General features: G+C 41.8%; 1 protein-coding gene across 2 annotated transcripts in view; it reads left to right on the top strand.

Moving 5' to 3' along the window:
- Positions 1–26432, top strand: part of CLCN2 (chloride voltage-gated channel 2) — a 202695-nt gene that overhangs the window by 84270 nt on the left and 91993 nt on the right. For both annotated transcript variants that reach the window (XM_075861910.1, XM_075861911.1), the window contains exons 2-5: positions 5139–5295; positions 16343–16474; positions 17787–17915; positions 18673–18806. In XM_075861910.1, coding sequence (XP_075718025.1) covers positions 5139–5295; positions 16343–16474; positions 17787–17915; positions 18673–18806 — 552 coding nt within the window. The remainder of the gene's footprint in view (positions 1–5138; positions 5296–16342; positions 16475–17786; positions 17916–18672; positions 18807–26432) is intronic.

Genomic DNA, 26432 nt, shown 5'->3' with positions numbered 1-26432 from the left:
CCATAAATAGAAAAAAAGCAAATGTTCTGGACAGCATGTGAAGTTACAGATCACAGTTCACAAGTGAGAGCGTGGATGCATAATAGCAGCTATCCCAAACAAATGACATCATACAGTAATATTTATTATTTATGTAAACCGCTTACCCATAGGTGAATGATGTGCTGTACACCAGACATCACTTTTGTATACATAGTCTCGGTTATCTGTCCGGTACAGACCATTGCTCTGGCTTTTCATTTTCACGATATCAGACATATACCTTTCCTTCCCTTTTGTTGGATATTAATATCTGTGCATCAACTAGGACCATTGTGCTGTATAAAAAGTCAGTTTATACTTACCTTTGCTTATCAATTGCAGTTGTGTACTTTGCTTTATGTTGACATCATATTTCTGATACATTTCTTTTATATTTACTACATGTATGTGACATTCATGTTGTTGTTTTAAGAAATTTAAGTTTTTTATACATGCTAATGTTTCTGGTTTTCATGCTCCATGCTTTTGGTTTAATTATTTGTATGCCCGAGGCTTTGCATTATGGCATGGTTTATATTACAGTACATTATTCCTTGGTTGCCTCCTGGTGAAATAACCATACAGATTTGGCTGTCAGTCAAGGACAACAGAAGCCACCAAGTGAAAAAAACACATGTGGGCCACTTTGATCTTCAGCACCTGACCAGCACCTCTATCATAGTCCCCTAATAGCAGAGCAATGTTGATACCAGTAGGATTAGGGGGGGGGGGCTACATAGATTCAGTTGTGTCTTCACCCACTCAGAAAGCATATGTGTACTTTATGATACATAAGGTATGTATTGAGCACCTTAAACGCACCTGTTTGTTGTATGGAACTGTGCTAGAAAATGTACCCCTAAAGCTTATATTTAAAATTCTTTGGTTATCTTCCCTGAGCCTGAGTGAATACATCATTCATTACGTCTTCCTTCTATGCTCGTAAAGCTTTACTTCCAGTGATATTACGTCATTCACCCAACGAAGGCCGAAAGAATGTAAAAAAAATGTATAGCGCATGGTATATGGAGCATATGGGTGACTTATTTCACTGTATGCCTATACGCTGGCATAAGTCTGAGCCTTCTGTCAAACGTATACCTCGGACGGAAGGCTCTAACAAGATGTGAACAGGACCTTAGAGGACTATTATTAATTATGCAACCTGACTGTAAGTTTCCAAGTTCTAAAAGATACAGGACATGATCTGGGAATGACTTACATGACAATGCCTTATTGTTTTATCAAGAAATCTTTATTTTTAATAAAACAATCCTGTGGTAGCTTTGTCTAAAGGTAAGCATCCGTTTTAATAAACAAAATAAGTGTGTGTTCTCATGTTTATGGAGTTCTACTGGTCCCTGCATGTACTAAATAAGAGAGATTCTGACCGCAGTTCTTATTTTATGTGTTACCAACACTCAAATGGGGACATATGATAAGGTTCCTGGTATGAGTATATTTCAGGTCATATGGATGTCCCAGGTTTTCAGATTGGACTTTTCAGGGCCCTATTTGCTATACTTTGAACCTTTAATATATTATGTGCAAAGTGCTAATTCACTCTCTATTCCAATACTTAGGCCGGATTCACACGAGCGTGTGCGTTTTGCGCACCCAAAAAACACGGCATTTTGCGCGCTCAAAAGGTCCATAAAAGCTCCGTGTGTTAGCAGCATATGATGCCTGGCTGCGTGATTTTCGCGCAGCCACCATTATGACACTCTGGTTTTATGTTTGTAAACAGAAAAGCACGTGGTACTTTTCTGTTTTCATTCATAGTTTTGACTACTGTAGCGCGCATCACGCGTTGGCACACGGTAGTGCGTCCATGTGCCGTGCGCGGTTTTCACGCACTCATTGACTTCAATGGGTGCGTGATGCGCGAAAAACTGGCAAATATAGGACATGTCGTGAGTTTTACGCAGCAAACATACGCTGCGTGAAAATCACGGACAGTCTGAATGGCCCCATTGACTAACAGGTCTGTGTGACGCTCGTGAAAATCACGCGCGTCGCACGGACGTATTATACGTTCGTCTGAATAAGCTCTGATGGAGCTCTTGAAAACTGATTTCAGTCATTGGATATAAACACTAATGCTTCTATTCACTGACAGCAGGTAGAGATCTGAACACAAAGTGTATTAAAAACTTATACTGTATCCCTCTTCATTTTACAATGACTAAGCTTTACATAAAATATTATAAGTTCAGGTAGGAAAGGTTTGACAAATGGCACCAAAAATATTATTCCATTTGTCTAATCCCCGTTTATAAAGAATGACTAAAAGTTATTGTGCAATGCCCACATCTGCGTTCGAGGCTTCGTTCGCAGATTCCATCAATTGCAGCACTATTTTTCTCGCCGGAACCCAACGATCCCATTAGAATTTAAGGAGGCCTGCGGATGCCGCTGGTATCTGTTGTGCAACGGATCTTGCACTCCAGCTGGGCTTTTGTTATGAAAGGTAGCCACAACGCAGTTGTGAAAGGAGCGTTAAACAGTAAGATATGAAATAGTATTTATTTGTGCTGTTTGTTATAGTAACCCTTCAGACCTGGATGTGGATAATACCCAAATCTAGAGTAGCATATTATACTGACAGATCCTCTTTAAGAAATTAATTTACAGTTCAGAATATTTGTCACCTAACTTACTATAAACTACCACTGGGGGGAGCTGTTGCTCAGCTGAGGCTTATTAACTAGGATATTATTTTAACAAGATTTAATTGTTTTAGCAATGTTCTATGATTTGCGCTTTATAGACGCTCATTATTACACTAAAAGTGCAAAATGAGAAAAAGGTAAAAACAAAAAAATTTTATCACTTTTAGCTTTGTATAATAAATTATAGCATAAAAACCAGCATTGACATTTATTTTTTTAAAACATACAGTAAAAGGGAAATTATGGGATTTCCAGTTTGTAGAAATAATTAGCCAACAAGGAATCACTCCTTAACAGGACAAAAACATATGCTGAAATATGAATGAAGTGCAGGAAGAATGGGAGTGTAGGGCCTTCAGTCAGTTGCAGTGTGGCCTAGTAGGAGAGCTATCACTCAGAGAACAATAGGAAAAGTCAAGAATTCCAAGTAGTCGTAGCTGTTATTCTCAAAATACTGAAATGATAAAATGGTGCACTTCTAAGGAGCTGTTCACATCATATTTTTGTTTAGCGTGTGCGATGTGTAAGCTACCGGCATATATGCTAAAGGTGTACATAGGGCTTCATTGTCAGAAAGAAGCCAAAAGAGCGTCCTTTTGGCCTCTGTCTGGCCAGTATACGGCAATAATAAAGAAGGTATGGAATTGCATATTAAATTCCATCCTGTGGAGTCCAGTAAAAAAAAGTATACATTAAATGTTTATGGTTTTTTACCATGGTGTTACACTGTTTGGCATCCATCACAGACATTCATTAGGCGATACGTTAGGCACTTTTGAAGCAATACGCAATGTGTGCAGGAGGCCTAACCATGACATCTGAAAAGGGTCATGGGAGTTTATGATATATTCAGGGCCGATTCTAGCTTTTCTGCTGACTGAGGCGAAAATTGAAATGCCCCCCCCCCCCCCCAGACTTTGATTGACAACCCCCGGTCTGTTCTACATCACTACCAGCCTCCTCAAACTCTTGCGGATGCGCCGTTGCCTTGTAATATACAGCACAAGCACAAATACAGCTCAATTTAGTGCAGCCCTTGTCGTATGGCCCGAACAATCGTAAGGATATACTGCGAGATGCTGTTTTTCAAAAAAAAAATCATATCATCTAACCACCCATTATTTCCCTGCAGATCATACAGTGACTACTGATTAGAGGCTGAATAAACATTTACAATGAGTGACTCACCGTTGACGTCTCAGATTCTAGTTCTTTTTCTCTTTTCTTTTCCATCCGGCCCAGACCTCTATGATGATTTCTCCCGGCCACGGCCCATTTCTGCAGTTTGCCGCTCAGATGTCTTCAGCTTCTCACTTTTAAAACATTTCTGCACCTATAAACCTAGATAAAATTCTCAACGCCTCTAATTATAATAGCGCCATACACTGTCTCCCTGATTATAATCGCACCATACACTGTGTCCCTGATTATAATCGTACCATACACTGTGTGCCTGATTATAATAGCACCATACACTTTCCCTGAGTATAATAGCACTATACAATGTGTCCCTGATTATAATAGCGCAATACACTGTGTCTCTGATTATAATAGCACAATACACTGTATGTGTAAAGGATCTGCCAGGCACAGCTTCTGTGTATACGCCCATAGGTAATCAGTCTGAACCTGGTTCTATGTCTGTGAGACAGACTCCATCTTCCACCACTCAGGATGGCAGGCTTAGGAGTGGGAGAGCCTATCACAGCCTGGCCAGACGGAATGTGCCCGAACATTCAGCGTTTATGCATGTAATTGTATCTGCATCCTATAGACACAGGTACAATTCGTGCAGGACGGGTGGCGACTGGTTTCAGTGGCGCCACTGCCCCCTCAGAGAGGCAGCAGGCCGCCGCCTGAGGCGAGAAGCTCATCTCGCCTCATGGATGGTGCGGCCCTGAATGTATCCGTTAAACAGATACCATAATAGTCTATAGGTGACGGATGCCACTGAAGGGCATCCGTCACAGCCAACGCTCAACATATACATCAGGTGCTTTTTTCCCAGTGTGTACATCAAATGTAGGACAAAAACAATTATTGTGAACAGCCTCTTACCTGTAAACAAACTAAAAAGTTAGGTCTTACCAACCAGTCAGTGGAATGCCTGGAAGTACTGGAGAATGTCTGGAAGTACTGGAGCATCCAGTTGTCCGAGTTATTGTTTAATACAAGGTGAGTTGTTATGGCTACCCGACCCTGCACTTACCCCTATGTTAAGCCTGTTAAAGTACCCAACCTGAAAAGTGTGACCCAAAAAGCTTACACTAAAAACAACATGCTGATGTGACTTGTATCCATGGTAGTCAATAGCTACATAATCAATAACTGATACATGCAGAATGAATGTATCACCAATATGTTTTTTACAAAAATACTAGATGATATTCCATTGTTTTTTTTGCATATTATGTATACATTACTGATCAATGTATCCTTTCTTAGATGTATGGACGCTACACTCAGGACCTTGGAGTTTATGCCAAAGAGGAAGCTGCTAGAATTCGGAAAGAAAGAGAACACCTCAAGCCAGGAAAAGAGGAACAGCCACGGGTGGCAGAACTGAGGGAATATGATGAGAGTCGCTGTGCAAAATGTAAAAGTAAGTATGTCTATGAAGTGTATGAGCCATGATGATGGTGTGCCCAAAGCACTTCTGTTTATTATTTCTGATTATCTCACAAGTATTTCAGTATTTTCCCCCAGTTATAGGCCTCATGCACTTTGCGGAAAAATTGCGGACACATTCTCTTCTAAGGCCCCATGTACACGACCGTGGTTTACACATATCGGTGCGGGGCCGCAAAAACTCAGGACACGTCATTTTATGGTACGGATTTGTGGATTCACCAATACTGGTGAATTGTTGTGGAACCGTGAGTTCGGATGACACACGGATGCACAACAAGGGTTTTTTTGCGGTCTGATGGACCTCAACAGACCTGTGGTTTTGCGAACCGCAAAACCAGTATGGTTGCGTGCATGAGACCATAGACTGTAATGTGAATAATTTGTGTATACACAATACTGCGCTGTAGTATCTATTGTTTCACTTTCTTATATTAACGGTTGATCATGTTGTGAACACACAATAAAATTATTGCAGCTACATTGCAGTTAAACATGTCCCTGCCTGGCCATAATCATAGTTATAAGGACATTCTAGACAAGAGAAAAGTTATGGTGCTCTATATAACACAGAGATGATCCACCTACATAAACCATATTTCAGATGTATCACTCCACTTTTTCAGTCAGCTCTTCACCTTTGTCAGTCCTTGGACAGTCCATTATAAGGCTGGATTCACACGAGCATGTTACGTCCGTAAAGGACGGAACATATTTCGGCCGCAAGTCCCGGACCGAACACACTGCAGGGAGCCTGGCTCCTAGCATCATAGTTATGTACGATGCTAGGAGTCCCTGCCTCGCTGCAGGACAACTGTCCCGTACTGTAATCATGTTTTCAGTACGGGACAGTAGTTCCATGGAGAGGCAGGGACTCCTAGCGTCGTACATAACTATGATGCTAGGAGCCAGGCTCCCTGCAGTGTGTTCGGTCCGGGACTTGTGGCCGAAATACGTTTCGTCCATTACGGACGTAATGTGCTCGTGTGAATCCAGCCTAAGGGGTATGTATACAAGTTGTGTTCTCCATAACCTCCAGGCTTATGTATATTCCTAGTGCATATTAAAAAATGACTAGAACATCAAATTAGTCCTTTGATCTCCTCCCCGTTTTCTTTTTAAGGTGTCATTCACAAGTTGTGGTTGAGGTGCGGTTAAAATCGCATCCGAAAACCGCAAGAGTTTTTACCGGGATTCAATGCTTTTTTCTATGCAAATGCATCAAATCGCGGTAAAACTACATGAGGTTTTAAGGTACGGATTTCGGAAGTGGTTCTAACTTCAGCTCAGCCTTATGGCTGGAATCAAATCACAGCAAAGAAGGACATATTTACTCAAAAAAATACAGAGAGAGGCCATACTTCCTAATATCAAGGCAGGTTGAAACACCAGGTAATTACTAATACATGGGTGGATTCACGCACACTGTTTTTGTGCATTTTTCTTGTTTTTTTTTACGCCGTTTATTCATGCAGTTTAAGTGCGGCCAGATGTTACATTAAAGTCTAGAAAAATATCACATACACGACGCACAACTGCATTTTGGTTTGTAGACTTTTTAAGGCAATTTTTTGGTCAGTGGCGTTTTTTCCAATCGCAGCATTTTCTGAATATGGCGGTTTTTTCTTTTCATGCTTTTTTCTCATAGACTTCTGTATAGGAATTTAAACGCCAGAAAAAGCATGTACAAAATTACACCAAATAAAAAACGCCACAAAAACACCACTGAAAACTCCTTAAAAAACTAATGTCACATTTGAAAACTAGCGTTTTTTTAGAAGTGTTTTTTGATACATTTTAAAATGGCAGAAAGATTTTGTGTGCGAAGGAGCCCTAAGCCCAGGATCACACACTGAGTTTGATGCAGTATTTTTGGCAGTTTTTGGCTCACTTTTGAACAAAAACCAGAAGTGGATGCAAATGGAACGGATGGGTAAAAAGAAAAGACCGTTTTTTTTTGTCCTCTTGAGCAAAAAACTGCCACAAAAACTGCATTAAAAAATGTGTGTGTGATCCCGGCCTTAAGCTGAGTTCCCACTGGTCGGATACGCTGCGTAAAAATCACGCAGCGTGTCCGACCTGGAATCCGCAGTACATTCTGCCCGAAAAATCGCAATACATTGATGCGGTTTTTGTAACGGAATTTCCATTGCGGAAGAAAGTGCTCATACTTGCCCCCTCTGTCTTCTCTGCGCTTAGTCCATCCTCCTACGATGACATTGCAGGCCATGTGACGCTGCAGCCTGTGATTACGGCGCAAAAGTCGCAACACTTGGCTTTCTGTTGCGGGCTTTGCGTCGTCATCCCAGGAGGCCGGATTGCAGGGAAAAGGAGAGTGTTCTGGGTAAGTCCGCTTTTTAAAAAAAATGTATTTTTTATTTATTTTCCGCAGTTGCGACTTTTGCAGCGTAGTCACTGTGATTCCGCTACAAAAGTCGCAACACTTGGCTTTCTGTTGCAGGTTTTGCATCCACATTGAATTAACGTTTCCGCTGCATTTTTTTCCGCAGCGTGGGCATCAGATTTTCTAAATCTCACCCACTTTGCTGCTACTGTGCTGCAGAATGTCCACACACAATTCTGTTGCGGAAATTCTGCAGCGTTTACGTTACATGGGAACCCGGCCTTATAGTTCTCCTGGATCCAATTCTGGTTTTGACTTAAAAATTGCATATAAAATCTGCTGCAAATCTGCACTGTGTGAACAAGGCATTTTGGTGGAGTTAAGAGAAGACCACACAAAGTGGAGCTGACATGGTAGTGGCACGGCCAACAACCTTGCCGGCACTATGTTTGGCGTGGTTGTCAAATACCGTTAATAGCCGCACGTTATTGCGGATAAAAAGGCCCTTTACCTGGAAAATCGTGCAGCCATAAAGGGTGTATTAATTAATGGCCGCACGATTTTGCAGATAAAGGGACGTTTTACCCGCAATAACGCGCGGCCATTAAACAGGCTATTTGACAGCCGTGCCGAACATGGTGCCGGCTCGGTTGTTGGCCATGTCAGGGCCGCTCCATGTGGCCTTACCCTTAGGGGGGATTCACACGAACGTGTATTGGGTCCGTGCGGGCCGCGTGGTTTTCACGCGCCACGCACAGACCAATACAAGTCTATGGGGCAGTACAGACAGTCCATGCTTTTTGCGCAGCGTTTGTCCGCTGCGCAAAAAGCGCGACATGCTCAATATCTCCGCCTATTTCGCGCATCACGCACCCATTGAAGTCAATGGGTGCGTGAAAACCACGCAGGTCGCACGGAAGCACTTCCGTGCGAACCGACTGTTTCGCGCACCAGCTGTCAAAAGGATGAATGTAAACAGAAAAGCACCACGTGCTTTTCTGTTTCCAAACATCCAAACGGAGTGTCTTTGAGATGAGCGAACCCGGACAACCGAACCGAACTTCACTGGGTTCGGCCGAACTCGTTTTGGCCGAACCCGGCACGCGACCTCAGGAGATAGTCACTGTCCAGGGTGCTGAAAGAGTTAAACTGTTTCAGCACCCTGGACAGTGACTTCCGATCCCAATATACATGAACGTGTAAAAAAAAAAGAAGTTCTGACTTACCGATAACTCCCGGCTTCTTCCTCCAGTCTGACCTCCCGGGATGACAATTCAGTCCAAGTGACAGCTCCAGCCAATCACAGGCCAAGCACAGGCTGCAGCGGTCACATGGACTGCCGCGTCATCCAGGGAGGTGGGGCCCGATGTCAAGAGAGGCGCGTCACCAAGGACGCGTCACCAAGGCAACGGCCGGGAGGGAAGTTCTCGGTAAGTACGAACTTTTTCTTTTTTTTTAACAGGTTTCTCGATATTGTGATCGGCATTCACTGTCGAGGGTGCTGAAAGAGTTACTGCCGATCAGTTAACTCTTTCAGCACCCTGGACAGTGACTGACGTCGACTAGACTCATCTCTATGAAGGCGGCTGCGCGAAAATCACGCAGCCGCGCATCATACACGGATGACACATGCAGCTGTCAAGTGGTTTTTGCGCGCGCAAAAGCGCAACGTTCGTCTGAATCAGCCCTAACATGCAGCAGATTTTGTTTTCTGTGACTGAATATCCGTTCCATTTATCTGAATGGAACTTGCAGAAATCTATACACCTGCTGCAGAAATATCACTTCAATAAAATCTGCTGCGTGTGACTGCACCCTTAATCCAACCTAATACCTTTTATAACTGTTCCATTCCTATTCTATTGTTTAAATGTTGCATAAACACTATTTAATGTGTTTTGTAAACTTTCCCAGATATATCTGACAATGAATAGCTAAGAGGGCCAGGGTCATTGAAAACTGAATGCTTAGGGCATCCAAGAAAATGCAAGGACAAGAGGGTTAAAACATAAGTATAGGCCTAGTTCACACTGAGTTTTCTGCATGCAGAAAAAATCTGCCTCAGAATTCCTTTTTTTTTTCTGCATTTTTCACAGCGTTTTTTTCCTGTGGCCATTGAATCTAATGTAAGGAATGTGGACAAAAAACGCTCAGAAATGAGCTCCGCAGGTTTTCTCTGCCTCTCATTGATTTCAATGGGAGGTCAGAGGGGCGGACAAAGCAGCAAGGAAGAACATGGCGCACTTTTTTCTTGCAAGTGGCTAAAATCTGCCTGGAAAAAAAAACTGATCTTCCTCCAATTCAAATCAATGAGGGGTGATTTCGACATTTTTTTGGTGCTGATTCTGGCGCAGTCTATATTAGCGCCCAAAAACCTCTTGTCTTAACTGACCCTTAGGCCGGGTTCTCACGTAGCGTAAACACTGCGGAATTTCCGCAACGGAATTGTGTATGGAAATTCCACAGTATTTACAGTAGCAGCAAAGTGGATGAGATTTAGAAAATTTCATGCCCACTCTGCGGAAAAAAAAAGCAGCGTAAACGTTAATAAATTGACCTGCGGAGCAGAATTTAATTCCGCAGCATATCAATTTCTGCTGTGTTTTTTTTTCATTTTCTGTTGCGAGTTTTCCCCATTGAATTCAATGGGGATGCAAAACCCGCACCAGAAATCCAAGTGTTGCAACTTTTGCAGCGTAATCGCAGCAATTACGTTGCAAACATTGCAACTCCGAAAAAAATAAATCATACTTACCCAGAACGCTCTCCTTCTTCCTGCAGTCCAGCCCTCCTGGGATGACGTTTCATCCCATGTGACCGCTGCAGCCAATCACAGGCTGCAGTGTCACATGGCCTGCAATGTCCTTATAGGAGGCCGGACAACGCGCAGAGAAGAGGGAAGGGTAAGTATTGATTTATTTTTTTTCAAGCGCAGCTTTCCGCAGCGTAAATTCCGTCCAAATAACCGCACCAAAATGTAGTGCGATTTTTTTTTTTTTTTTACGGAATGTGCTGCGGGTTTCAGGTCGGACCTTTTTTGCAGCGTTTTTGCATTCAGTTTTAAGCGCAGCCAGATTATACACTTAAGTCTAAAGTAAAATCTCAAATGTACTACATATAACTGTGTTTTGTTTTTTGCCGTTTTTGGAGCAATTTTGTGGTTAGAGGCATTTTTTTACCAAATACAGCATGCTCTGGGTGGGTCTGGTGTCTTTTTCAGGCGTTTCGCCCATAGGCTTCTATATATAGGACTTCAAAAACTCCAAAATAAACGCATGTACAAAATTACACTAAATGAAAAACGCCACAAAACAAGTCATAAAAAAACGCATTTTACATTTTAAAACGACTTGCATTTTTAGAAGCGTTTTTTTTAAAATTTAGTTTAAAGGGGTTTTCCTATGAGAGACATTTATGACATATCCACAGGATATCCAAAGATTAAAAGGGAAAAAGCAGCACAAGTCCCAAGTTTAAGGGATGGTGACACACTGTCAAATCGGATGACAAGCCTAACAAAGTCTAAAAACATCAAATGTAAGGCTGGATTCACACGAGCGTGTGCGTTTTGCACGCGCAAAAGGCACTTGACCGCTCCGTGTGTCAGCCCTGTATGATGCGCGGCTGCATGCTTCCGCGCAGCCGCCATCATTATGACACTCCGTTTGGATGTTTGTAAACAGAAAAGCACGTGGTGCTTTTCTGTTTTCATTCATCCTTTTCACAGCTGTTGCGCGAATCACGCTTGTCCCATGGGTGCGTGATGCGTGAAATACGCCCAAAGAACGGTCATGTCGTGTCTTTTTCGTAGCAGACTCACGCTGCAGAAAAATCACGCAACTGTCTGCACTGCCCCATAGACTAATATAGCTCCGTGCGACGCGCGTGAAAATCATGCGCGTTGCACGGACGTATATCCCGTTCGTCTGAATAAGCCCTTAGGCTTGAGAAAGACCCTTCATATAACACAGGTTGAAAGGTAGCTTTTTGCTATGCTGATGCATTAACAATAAACTTCACCTTTTTGCTGGAGATGTGTGCTGCTGTCCATACTTTTCATTTTTTGATATCCACAGGATATGTCAAATATCAGATAGATATGGGTCCCACCTCTGGGACCCGCACCTATCTCTAGAACAGGGCCCCCTAAACCCCCTTCAGCTGCTCTGTGTTGCGGCTGAATGAGGTGAATTCCGACCATGAAAAAGGTTATATGGTCGGGAGTTACGTAAACTTCGTAGCTCGCTGAGTTACGCTGTTTCCGTAAGTCTCATAGAACTGAATGGTAGTTATGAAAACAGCGTAGCTCGCATGCTACACTGCTTCCGTAGCTGCCATTCACTACTATGGGAGTTACAGAAACAGCGTAGCTCAGCAGGTTACGCTGTTATCGTAAATTCCTGATCATATAACCGGGAAGCGAAAACAGCCAAAGCTAGATGGGGGGCCCCGTTCTAGAGATAGGTGCAGGTCTCAGAAGTGGAACCCGCATCTATCTGACATTTATGACATGTCCTGCGGATATGTCATAAATGTCTCTCTTGGGAAAACCCCTTTAATTGCCAGAAAATGTCGGTGTCTGAAGGAGGCGTTAGGCCTCATTTACAAGAGAGTGTGCGTTTTGCGCACGCAAAAAAACGCAGTGTTTTGCGTGCGCAAAAGGCACTTGACAGCTCCGTGTGTCATCAGTGTATGATGCGCAGCTGCGTGATTTTCGCGCAGCCGCCATCATAGAGATGAGGCTAGTCGACGTCAGTCACTGTCCAGGGTGCTGAAAGAGTTAACTGATCGGCAGTAACTCTTTCAGCACCTTCGACAGTGAATTCCGATCACAATATACAGCAACCTGTGAATAAAAAAAAGACGTTCATACTTACCAAGAACTTCCTGCTTCCTCCAGTCCGGTCTCCCGGCCGTTGCCTTGGTGACGCGTCCCTCTCTTGACATCCGGCCCTACCTCCCTGGATGACGCGGCAGTGCATGTGACCGCTGCAGCCTGTTCTTGGCCTGTGATTGGCTGCAGCTGTCACTTGGACTGAATCGTCATCCCGGGAGGTCAGACTGGAGGAAGAAGCCGGGAGTTATCGGTAAGTCAGAACTTCTTTTTTTTTTTACACGTTCATGTATATTGTGATCGGAAGTCACTGTCCAGGGTGCTGAACCAGTTGAACTCTTTCAGCACCCTGGACAGTGACTGTCTCCTGACGTCGCGTACCGGAACATTTTTTGCCGGGTTCGGTCAAAACAAGTTCGGCCGAACCCGGTGAAGTTCGGTTCGGTTCGCTCATCTCTAAGACACTCCGTTTGGATGTTAGTAAACAGAAAAGCACGTGGTACTTTTCTGTTTACATTCAGAGTTTGACAGCTCTTGCGCGAATCACGCAGTTCGCACGGAAGTGCTTCCGTATGACCTGCGTGGTTTTCACGCACCCATTGACTTCAATGGGTGCGTGATGCGCGAAAAACGCAGAAATTTAGAACATGTCGTGAGTTTTTTTCAGCGCACTCACGCTGAGCAAAACTCACGGACTGTCTGCATGCCCTCATAGACTTGTATAGGTCCGTGCGACCCGCGTGAAAAGCACGCGCGTCGCACGGACGTATATCACGTTCGTGTAAAGGAGGCCTTAGTTTGACAGTAGGAACAACATACATGCCTGATTTGCACCTCCGAATAATAAGTATTGAAAAGCAAGTTAACAGAGACTGCAGGATTAGGGTTTGTTCACACAGGTTATTTTCGGCCGTTTTTCGGCCTGTAAATGGCCGAAGAATTGGAAGCAGTACGCCTCCAAACATCATCCCATTGATTTCAATGGTAAAAACGGCGTTCTGTTCCGATAACGGCCACGTAAAAAAACGGCCGTGAAGAAGAAGTGCAGGTCACTATTTGGGCCGTTTTTGGAGCCGTTTTTTATTGACTCTATAGAAAACAGCTCCAAAAACGGCAGCGAAAAAAGCAGTGAAAAACGAGAGTGGCTTAAAAAAGTCTGAAAACCGTATTTTCAGACGTTTTTGAGTTTGCGTGTGAACATACCCTTAGACTACACAGGCTTTTTCTTGTAGTCTGTAACCAGACCATTTGTTATGAAACTGGCTGAAAAGACTGGAAATGCGGTAACCTTAGGGTATGTTCACACGTCATAACAAATTACGTCTGAAATTACAGAGCTGTTTTCAGGCGAAAACAGCTCCTGAATTCCAGACGTTTTTGCAAGTACTCGCGTTTTTCGCTTTGTCCATTACGGACGTAATTGGAGCTGTTTTTCAATGGAGTCAATGAAAAACTGCTCCAAAAATGTCCAAAGAAGTGTCCTGCACTTCTTTGACACGGGCATCTTTTTACGCACCGTCTTTTGACAGTGACACGTAAAATGACACCTCGTCTGAACAGAACATCATAAAACCGATTGCAAGCAATGGGCAGATGTTTGCAGGCGTAATGGAGCCGTCTTTTCAGGCATAATTCGAGGCGTAAAACGCTCGAATTACGTCTGAAAACAGGCCGTGTGAACATACCCTAAGGGTAAGGTCACACGGAGCGGCCCTGTTTTTTATGTTTTACACAATATAACATTTTCTTTAAATCATCAGTTTTTGTTTCAACACATTCTGAGAGCAATAACTTTTTTTCTTCCTTTTTTTGCGGCACCATTTTAGGGTACATATATGTTTTGTGGAGAATTGAAAAGAACAACAATTCTGCCATTGTTTATTGTGCTTTAAATTACGCTGCTCACTGGGAGGCATAAAAAACAAGTTGCCTTTATTCTTTGTGTCGGTGCAATTCTGGCGTTACCAAATATGTATAGTTTTTTTTTATGCTTTACTACTTTTGCAGAATAATAGCACATATTATGGAAAAAAAATAGTTTTTATGTCGCTGCATTCAAAAAGCTATAATTTTTTTTTGTCTTTTGTCGATATATATACTATGTGGACCAGTTTTTTGCGAGACGAGAAGTTCAAAAGAACCAATTTCTGGATACATATAAATTATGAATTAACTTTTAGGGTATGTTCACACGGCCTATTTACGGACGTAATTCGGGCGTTTTTGCCCCGAATTACGTCTGAAAATAGCGCCTCAATAGCGCTGACAAACATCTGCCCATTGAAAGCAATGGGCAGACGTTTGTCTGTTCACACGAGGCGTATATTTACGCGCCACTGTCAAATGACGGCGCGTAAATAGACGCCCGCGTAGAAGAAGTGACCTGTCACTTCTTTGGCCGTAATTGGAGCCGCTATTCATTGACTCCAATGAATAGCAGCGCTAATTACGGCCGTAATTGACGCGGCGTTCAAGCGCCTGCACATGCCGGTACGGCTGAAATTACGGGGCTGTTTTCAGGCTGAAACATCCCCGTAATTTCAGCCGTTACGGACCCCCGCCGTGTGAACATACCCTTATTATTTTTATTTGGGGGGGGGGGGCGAATAGAAAAATAAAATTAATATATCTTTGTTGTTTTTCCCATGTATGTCTTTTTTTAATACGCTTTTGCAAAATAAAACCACTTTTTACAGGAAAAAAAAGTATTTGTTTTTTACTGTCAACTTTTTAAAAATAAACTTTAATAAAATGTATTTAATTTCTTTTTTTTAGTCCCACTAGAAAACTTCACAATGTGATTGTGTAAACACTTCTTTTGTATACTCGGTACACCAAACCGTTATTGCCGGTCAGTGTAAAATTGACTGGCAATATATTAGACAGGGCCTTTGGCACGGCCTAGTAAGCATATAGCCATGGCAGGCCTGGGAGCCATTGTTAGACCCCCGGCTGCTATGGCAACTCATTGGCGCTCTGCAATTGTGTCGCGGGGCACTGATGGGGTGACAGCGGAAGACTATTGACCGCGGTATCTAAGGGGTTAAAAGTCATTGCAGCGGAATATCAGCTGTATATTACAGCCGGCGCCTACTGCGGATGGTGCAGGCACAACTCTTGAGCCTTTGCCATCCACTGGGTGTACCATTACATCCTTTTGCGGTCAAAAGTCTAAGGGTACTTTGGCACATAAAGGTAAGTTCGTAAAACAAATGCCATTCGATGCTATAGCAAGTTGTTATCATTGGCATTTATATGTAACAATAATCGGATAGTTTTCGTCATTTTGTTTGCTTTTGAGATAGCTTGTCTTTCCTTCTGCTTCCTCTGCTAACAACTACCAGATGCCTGTTTACATGAGGGGATACAACGCCGACAAACCATAACTTTTATGCCATCATAAAAGATTTGATCAATGACAAAGGAGAGAATTCTCACTGATCGTGCCATCGCTGAACATGTTTACACTGCACTATGATTGGGAACAATGACACAATAATCTTCCTATGTAAAAGGCCCTTAAGAAAGATGACCGGCGACCCAAAATGAAAGTCCCACTATATCTTCTAGTCATTTCTTTCACAAGAAAGTACATGTTTTATTGACTGTGTTCCACTGAACTCATACACAGCAAGTATAAAAAGTCATTTCAAGGAATTCGGCTTGTCCTTTCTAATAAATTTCTCTTCTGTACTTAGATTTTTACTGCATGGTGGTTGTCCCTACTAACGTCTCTACATTTGAGGCTGCTTTGTTGTCTCCAATCTGTTGTGTGCTCCACTATGTGTCATCAGTATGTATTATATTGTAATGCTTCACTCCTTGCGGCTTTTGCTTTTTTAGTCTGCTGCGTACACTCACAGCGGATTATACTGTCTCGTATTGGAGAGGACTGGATATTCCTTATTTTGCTGGGTTTGTTGATGGCTTTGGTGAGCTGGGTCATGGATTTCACCATTGCTGTGTGTTTACAAGGTGAGAACGAATTAATGTATTTATCCTGCTATTTCTACTTATTTCCGATCAGCTGGTAGCAAAATACAGTCTATTTTGGAAATTTATGTCCGGGGCATTTTTTTTTCTTTTGGAGGACAGATAAGATTTACTCATGTGACCAAATATCTTTTTATTCCGTTGGACTTCAATAGTGAAGAAAAAGGCAGATTTAAAAAAATTTGATTCAATTTACCTCCAAATAATGGTCTGTCCAATTATGCGTACAGAATGAATCTGTAATGTCTGATGTTCCTGGTAGGCCCAAATTTAGGGTAGGCATTGGAGTACAAAGGTCAATATAGGCAGATATGGGCAGCCAAGAATAACTTTTTGGGTGTTTGGGATAATATATTCTGTGTGATATGGGTGTGGTAAATGCCATGCAGGACGTTTGATGATGATATGCATGAGCTGAAAGATATGTTTGTTTTTTGGGTAAGGATGAAAGTGACTTTTTTTGTTTTAATTTTTTTTTTTTAAGACATAACAGTTTAATGTTAGTTTTTACATAATGGCATATTCCATAGCTTGGGCACTGAAAATGCAACAGTGTAAATAGGCTCTATGGAGTGGCGTTCTAGTAGCAGATTGTGGAGGTAGCTTTCTTGTGAGAAAAAGTTGTCCATTTAAAGTATACCATTACCAAAAGTTTATCATTATCCTATCATTTCCTTTTTTTATTTCACCCCGGGTTTAGCTCTGCATCCAGTTTAAACAGTAACACATAAATATAAATGTGTTTAGATGCCCCATAACAGTGAAAGTCACAGCATCTCATATAGTGATAGCTACATCCCTTCATAGCTACAGTGCTCCTAAATACAGTGCCAGACACATTCTTCTCACATGTAGTGTCAGCTACATGCCCCTATATACTGTGCAGTGCAGCCAACCCTCTCCTCTTTCCCTGAGTGTCTCTGGTTGCAGGAATCATCATCACTAAGTGTTACTGCTACCTGCTGGCCGCACTGGTTATGTACCCTTTGACACAGAGAAGACATTATTTCAGCTTTCAGGGTCGGGTACTTTGTGGGACTGGAGAGAGGAGCCAGAGGGGTGGGCACCGGGGACCTGATGTAGACTTGATTTGAATGAGCTGAGGCAAGAGCCGTTGCATCAGGATCATACCAAGTACTGGAGAAAGTGAGCAACCGTAGAAAGTCTGGTGTATTGTTATAACATTGAATCTTGTCTATCGGTTTATTATCTGCATCATGTTACGAGCTTCCTTTTTCTATTCTTTTATTCTTCTTATATCCTTGTCTTCTTTCTTTCAATTCTTCATTCACAGCTCACAAATGGATGTACGGTGGTTTAGAGAGCAATGTTTTTCTGCAGTACTTGGCCTGGGTCACATATCCCGTTGTCCTAATCACATTCTCTGCAGGATTCACACAGATTCTGGCACCTCAGGCTGTGGGTATGTGCAAACACTTCATGTGTACCCTTGTGTCACATATTGACAAGCGCTATGCAAGGTTTATACTGGAATATTAGCTTAGTTATTGCAGACTGAGGAACTGATGTATAATTTTTAGCAGGGACTTCTGCTTACTTTGTAACAATAGACAGCCTTACCTTCCTAGACACTACTTTTATATTACTCTTACCATTTTGCATATTTTTATAAAATACATTTCAAAGTTTTAAGTTCACATCTTAAAGCTCTCCCCAAAAATATTTCCACCACCCTTATGGCTGTCTGACTTTTTTTAAAATTTTATTTTCAAGGCTGCATTTCTCTCTCATCCCTGCTGTGCAATTTGATATTTTCCAGCTTATATTAATAGCACTGTCATTATATTACATTACACTATGTTCCTCCTAGCATTTCAGATAGAACAAGTCCTATTAAATAATAAATCACCTGCTCTTCACATAACATATTTCATGATTCATGTGTAATGCAATGAGCAATGATTTCTTAGGGAAGCATGTTATGAAATACATGAAGAAACTTCTTACGATTAGTGATAGATGATTACCATATAACAGGCTGATACGTTTCTTTATAGGTTATAAAATAAGTATGGGAGGACCTCAATGGATGGACAACAGAACCTTTTTTCTTCACAGATTGGCAATTGGCTGTATAAAAAGCCAAGTCCTCTTTAGTGTTATCGTCAGTACAGCTTAATCTAGTCCCTTCATGATAACTTTTGTTTAATGTCTCACAGGCTCTGGCATACCGGAAATGAAGACTATCCTGCGTGGTGTGGTGCTCAAGGAATATCTAACACTTAAAACATTCATTGCCAAAGTCATTGGACTGACTTGTGCCCTTGGAAGCGGAATGCCATTAGGAAAAGAAGTTAGTATGGAAGTTCATTTGGAAAATTTGACAATTTCATGCTTATGCATCATAAGATCTGGTATCATTGAACTTTTCATGCATTGCCTACAACTAACATGTGGGGAAACCTTGTGGAACGCTTGGTCTACTCTCGCCTAATCAGATATCCATCTGCTAACTCTCTTCTGGACTCCTCACAATCTGGTTTCCGCACTCTACACTCTACCAAAACTGACCTTACTAAAGTCTCAAATTATTTCCAGACGACTAATTCAATGACAACTACTCTCTATTGATTCTTCTAGAAATTTCTGCAGCAGTTGACACTGTAGACCACAATCTCCTACTCCGTATGCTCCACTCTTTTGGCCTCAAAGATACCGTTCTCTATTGGTTTTCATCCTATCTCTGGCCGTTCATTTAATGTGTGATTTTCTGGGTTTCCTACTTCTTCTACTCTTCCGCTTGCTGTTGGGGCTCCTCAGGGTTCGGCCCTAGGTCAAATTACCAACAGATTTAGCTTCCAGTACCATCTTTACACTGATGACACCCAATTATGCACTTCTTCTCCTGACATCACCCCCACTCCAATACAAAACACCAGGGATTGTCTGTCCGCTGTCTCTAACATCATGTCCTCTCTCTAACTGGAACAGAATTTTTCAACAACTGAGCTCCTTGTGTTTCCACCATCTACTAACCTTCTTAAACCTGATGTCTTCATTTCAGTGTGTGGCACCACCATAATTCCTAGGCAGCACGTACGCTGTCTTGAGCTTATGTTGGACTCCGATCTTTCCTTTACTCCTCATATTCAATCACTTGCATGCTCATGTCACCTGCACCTCAAAAACATTGTCAGAATTCACACTTTTGTGACTGTGGAAATAGCCAAAACTGTCATTGTCGCTCTGATTCACTCTCGTCCTGACTACTGTAACTCATTGCTAATTGGTCTTCCCCTCTCTAAACGCTCCCCTCTCCAAACTATCCTGAATACAGCAGCCTGGCTAATGTTTCTGATCAACCGCTACAGCAACGCCTCTACCCTGTGCACGTCACTGCACTGGTTGGCCATTCACTGTAGAATACAATTGAAACTTATTACTCTCACCCACAAAGCTCTCCACAGTACTGCACCTCCTTACATCTCCTCCCTCATGTCTGTCTACCACCCTACTCATGCTGTACATTCTGCCAAGGATCTAAGACTTACATCCTCCATAATACGTACCTCGCACTCCCACCTGCATGACTTTTCTCGTGCTGCACCAGTCCTCTGGAATGCTTTACCCGGGAAAATCAGATTAATTTCCAACATCCACAGTTTTGAACATGCCCTAAAAACACATATTTTTAGACAGTCCTATCACATTCCCTGATCTGACACTTTTCATTTACCCCCCCATATTACATTAGTCATCAGAACCTGACACCTTTATTCAACAGTATCCCCCACGCTCCTTGCATCCTAATGCACTTCATATCTGCCACACACAGATACTGGCTAAGTGTCTGGCTCACGTAGCTTTATGTGTAGTATTATTATTATTATTATTATTAATAATAATGTATAACAGCAGTAATATGAAGTAAAATTGAATCTAGATGATGCAGCAGTGTGTACAGATTTTCTAAGAATATAAACATTTGACTGACTGGCGGGCGAGTAAGACATAAAAAAATAAATTAAAATATAATTGAAAAAACAGTGGCGTCTGTGTAATATGGCTGGTCATGTTAACAGCTATAGAGCTGTAAGACATTTTTTGCCCTTCTCTAGATTTTGCATATTTGTTGCATTGATTGGTTTCTGTAAAATGTAATGTTAAACAAAAAGAAACTTAATAAAAAATGAGTACCGTATTTAAGGAACAAAGTTGTCCAGTACCCATATATTCTATGTGAAAAAGTAACTGCCCATTTAGTTATAAAAAAACTGCAAAGAACATATATTTATGAAACTTCAGATTTTGGTTGCAAACTTTAGACATCAGAGAGGGAAGGATTGCATTGGAAGGGGCTATGGGGAAGCACAAGGAAATGTAATTGAAGAGAAAAATAAAGCTAGCCAGGATGGGAGTGGGATTATGTTTGAAAACGTTGCATAATATACATGGACATAACAGGAAAGTCCTCTGAGTGAAGGGACAGGGGAACAACAATGACAACATGAACCAGATATTGTTACACTAATATTAATATATCATATGCCTTCGCTATACTAATGAAAAGCTAAACTATTTCATTTCACAACTCATATCTGTGGCAATATTTTATATCTAAATAACTAATGTATCAGTTATGCCATTCACTAGTGTTACAATACTGTACAAGCTGAATGTAAGTACTGTATTTGTGTAACCGAAGAACAGAATGACCAAGTCTGCACCTTAAGATGCCTACACGTTAGATAACTATTGGCAGATCCCCAGTTCAGTTCTATGTAACTTGGATCGCAAAATCAGGAGGTTTTCACAACTGGAGCAGGAGTTCCAGGGTCAATATCTCTGTGACAGATTTGAGCATGTTATTCACCTGGAAGCTCGCATTAGAGATCTGGAGGAGCAAAATGCAACACTGAGGGCGATAGACAATCTTGAGCGGAGCATGTTGCTCACTGAGCAAGCAGTTAGTGGGGTAGATCTGGAGGGTGAAGATATGAGTCAGGAGGGCCAGGCAAGTAGCTTTGTTAATGTAACTATGGGCAGTAGAAAGGATACCCAGAAAATGAAGGCCACTTCTGTTTGTCATTCCAAGAAAAATTGGAGAATTGGGTGATGATGCGAGGGTAGCAGTCTCCGAAATGACAGCCATAGTGGATACTGCTCTCCCTAACAGCCATGGGAACAGCCAAGCTAGTAGTCGGGGGGATGGTAATGCATGTAGGGCAAGACAATAAGTGGTTAAAGGGGATCCTATAATCAGGAAGACTTATTTGTCACCGAGACTGCCTTGACCGAATGGTTTGCTCTCTCTCCGGTGCCAGAGTTTGGCATGTGGTGGAACAGGTGGTCCATGTGGGAACCAACAACAGAATACATGGTATGTGAAGGAGCCTGCAGAATAATTTTAATGAACTAGGCTACAAGCTGAAGGGAGGCTGTATTCTCTGTAATACCTCTTGTGCCAAGTGCAACATAGGAAAGACAGTTGGAGCTCAGATATAAATGCATAGCTTAAGTCTTGGTGGAGGGGAGAAGGATTTGGGTTCCTAGAGCACTGGGTTGACTTTTCATTGGAGTACAAACTGTATTCTGTGGATGATTTGCACCTGAATGGAAGGGGGTCTGCTGTGCTGTGGGGAGAATACTGGCAGGGGTGGCGGATTATTAAAACTGGGGCTGAGCAGATAGGTCAATGTAGAAAATAAAGGAGTAGATCAGTTAGAGAGGGGTCAGACTATGTTAACCCCTTAATGACACAGCCTAGTTTTGGCCTTAAGGCTCCGAGCCCTTTTTTCAAATCTGACGTGTCACTCTACGTGGTGATAACTCTGGAATGCTTATACCTATCCAAGCGATTCTGAGACTGTTTTCTCGTGACGCATTGGACTTTGTTAGTGGTAAAATTTGGTCGATATATTCAGTGTTTATTTGTGAAAAATAGCAACATTTATAGAATTTTTTTTTTTAAAAAATAGCTTTTTTTATTTTTAATGTAATGTATCTGCTTGTAAGACAAATAGTAATTCCACACAAAATAGTGACTAGTTCACATTTCCCATATGTCTACATCATTTTTTAAACATTCTTTTATTTTTCTAGGACGTTACAAGGCTTAGAACATAAGCAGCAATTTCCCATATTTTGAAGTAAATTTCAAAAGCCTTTTTTTTTATAGGTACCAATTCAGTTCTGAAGTGGCTTTGAGTGGCATACATATTAGAAACCCCTATAAACCACCCCATTTTAAAAAGTAGACCCCTCAAAGTATTCAAAACCGCATTTAGAAAGTTTCTTAACCCTTAAGGCGTTTCACAGGAATTTAAAGCAAGGTAGAGGTGACATTTACAAATTTCATTTTTTATGCAGAAAATACTTTTTTTTCCAATTATTTTTTTTTATTTTTAAGTAAAAACATAAGCGTTTACAACAATCCTCACACCATTAGTCCAAAGGAAAATGAGGTACATCATTAGTACAAAATTACAGAGGAACAATAAAAAACAAACAGACAGTAAAAGAAACCGTGACTGCTGCAGAGATAAGGAGTGTTGAAGTTATACATATCTATTGAATAGCAAAAGAGATAGTCTGGTTAACAGAATGAGCGAACATTATCAGGTCCAAATCCTATATGCAGAGAAATATAAACTATACCTCCCAGAGTTGAGAAACAAATATATTGGAAATATCTCATCAGACGGATACCACAGGAGCTTGCTAGCGTATATCAGGAAGTTGGTCTACAAAGTCTGACCATAGAGACCAACGTGAGGCAAAGGCAGAGTACCGGAAGGTTCGTATTGCCAGCATTTTTTCCATTAACCAATCCAAGCGCACCTGGTTAGTGAGTTCCTGAAGAACCAGAGGTGACGGGGACTAACAGGATCCACCTATTATAATTCTAGCAGGCATTATTATATGTCCCACAATCGTTCTCATGGATTGCGGGATTTCCATAATGCCTATGAAGCAAAGAGCCGGGGACGGGAGGATTGTGCAACGAGCAACGTTCGATATTAAGGAAAAAGACACCTTCCAAAAATCATATACCAGCGGGCACTTCCACCAAGCATGAAGGAAATCGCTCCTCTCACCACAGTTACACCAACATAATGGAGAGTAGGGTGGGTTAAACCTGGAAATTTGTGCAGGAGTTTTATACCATCTCATCATAATTTTTAAAGCGGTTTCCCAATGCGATGAACTATGAGAGGCTTGTTTTGAGCCTTTGATGGCCTGCATCCAGTCATCCATTGAGACGGTAGCATTGAGCTCCTCTTCCCACACCAAAAAATTACCAGGTTTCAAAGAGAGTTGAGGTCTATGGAGAGCAGTATAAAAAAAGGAAATACCTTTTAGTTGCTGGGATGAGCGGTTATAGTAATCGAAGGCTGATTTGGGAATAGTCGGAGAGTCAGGTGACCAGGACTGTAAAAGATGTCGAATCTGGAGGAATTTATAAAAGTCCCGATTCGTGATGCCATACGTATTCCTGAGATGTTGGAAAGAAACTAGACCTGTGGAGTCCAGGAGAAGATTTATCTGGGAGATGCCCGCTTCTTCCCATCCTTGGAAAGATATGTCAGGAATCTTAGTGGATAGGTATTTGGGCGGTAAAAATTTCAACTATTTGTAATCCCCAGTAGGTGTATACTTGTGCAGAAATTTCCAAGCTGCCACAGAAGCAGCTAATGTAGAGAAGCGGGTCGAAAAACTCATTGGATTCTGTTCACTGGAACGTAACAATGAGATGAGAGGTAACTTAGATCTGAGTTATTATTCCACCAATGTCTAAGATGGGAGAGAATGGTAGAGACATAGCATTTCCTCACATCTGGGACACCCATCCACCAGAACAAGTTCGAACCATGGTGGAGACGCGAATCCTAGGCTTTCTGCCAGCACAAATAAAATTGGTAAGTAAACTTTGCAACTTTTGTAAAAAGGTGACAGGAACAGGTATAACAACTGCCCGGAAAACATACAAAATAATAGGAAGTATCATCATTTTAACAATAGCCGTACGACCAGCCCAGGAGATCATAGGTTTAGAAAAGGTGCCCAGAAAATGAGAGATCTTGGGAAGAAGGGGAAGATAATTCCTAGCATACATTTGTGAACTGGGATTCGTCAGGGATATACCCAAATAAGTCAGGGAGCCTTCCTGCCATTAATATGGTAATTGAGAAGCAAGTAACGTACAGGTCGCTTGATCTATACCAATGTTCAGGATTTGAGATTTGATGTCATTAACTTTATAATATGAGATTTTGTCGAATTCTGTGAGAACTAGTTGCAATGACGACAAGGAAGAGAGGGGCTGCGTGCAAGATATAAGGACATCATCTGCATATAATCCTATTTTGTGGGTATATTGGTTTACCTGAATACCATGAATACTTGCAGTTGAACACATTTTTTCGGCCAGAGGCTCCATGACCATAGCAAAAATGATCAGGGATAAAGGACACCCCTGACGAGTCCTGTTGGTGATGTTAAAAGTATCAGAAAGAAAGCCTGAGTACAGAACCCTAGCCGAAGGTGAGGAGTAAAGAGCCAATATAGCCGATTTAATACCACCACTAAAACCAAACTTATCTAATATTTGTGACAAATAGCCCCAGTGGACCCTGTCAAACGCCTTCTCTGCATTCAAAGAGAGAAGCAGAGAAGGTGTCCGAGAGGCCTTCACCTTTTGAATTAGGTTAAAAAATCCCATCACGGGCTTGCCTACCAGACACAAAACCAACTTGGTCAGGATTAATTAGTGGCGGGATTACATGTAGGAGCCTATCAGCCAATAATTTCCAATAAATTTTGAAATCCGAGTTTAGAAGGGAAAAAGGGCGGAAATTAGCAGGGGTTATCGGATCCTTTCCTGGTTTCGGTAAGGTCACTATGGTGGCAGCGAGCATTTCTTTTGGGAAGTTTCCATCTACCCTGGCCCTATTAAACGCCTGAACTAAATGTGGACTTAATATAGACGAATAGCATTTATAGTAGGAGTTGGAGTACCCATCAGGTCCCGGGGCCTTATGTAGTTTAAGGGAGGAAATACATTTAGAGACTTCCTGGCTAGTAAAGGGGGAAGATAATTTCTCCACCTGTTCCGAGTAGAGCGTTGGGAGGGAAATGGAATTTAGAAATGATTGCATGCCTGTAGTAGTCGGCTGTATGAGGTTGTCGTCAAGATGAAGATTATGTAGGGAGGAATAGTATGAGTGAAATTGTTTAGCGATTAATCTAGGGTCAAGAATCTTATTATTTTAGCCATCCTTCAAAAATGCTATACGGGATTTAGATGATATCTGTGTAATTTTTTTTAGCAAGTAGTGCTCCCACCCTATTATTATGGACATAGGACTGAAGTTGTAGCTTTTTAAGGGTTCTGTCATACTGGGAGGTAAGTAACGATTGGAGCTGTAACCTAAGTCTACGGAGTTCCGAAATGAGAACTGGATTAGGGGATGCTTTATTCTTGGATTCCAAGTCCGTTATTTAGGAGCTCAAGTCCTAAATCTCTTTTTCCTTTTTGCAGCTCAGCCTGCTTTAATAAGCATACCACGCATGAATGCCTTATGGCCATTCCATAAGGTTATGAGGGTTCTGAACCGAACACACATTATCTAAAAAAAAAAATGGATAAATTGTTTTTCAAGGATTGTTTGTGATCAGGGTATTGGAGGATGTAATCGTTCAATCTCCATTGAGAAGGGGGAGGAGAAGTGAAAGATTTTTGCAGGGACAATGATATGGGTACGACCAGATAATGGTGCCTATGGAGTTAGAACGGGACTGGATAAGGTCCCTATTAGAAATCAAGAAAAGGTAAATCCTGGAGTAGAATTTATGAGGGACAGAAATAAAAGTATAATCCCTTTCTCCACCGTGCTGACACCTCCAAACATCATACAAGCCTTCGTCATGTAGGAGTGGACCAATTAGTGAGGGACTTCTCAAATATGAGGTGATGTCC

The sequence above is a fragment of the Rhinoderma darwinii genome, chromosome 4, assembly GCF_050947455.1.
Source record: "Rhinoderma darwinii isolate aRhiDar2 chromosome 4, aRhiDar2.hap1, whole genome shotgun sequence".
Taxonomy (NCBI): Eukaryota; Metazoa; Chordata; class Amphibia; order Anura; family Rhinodermatidae; genus Rhinoderma; species Rhinoderma darwinii.
The sequence above is the reverse complement of the archived record's forward strand: the minus strand, read 5'-3'. Positions and strand labels throughout refer to the sequence as shown.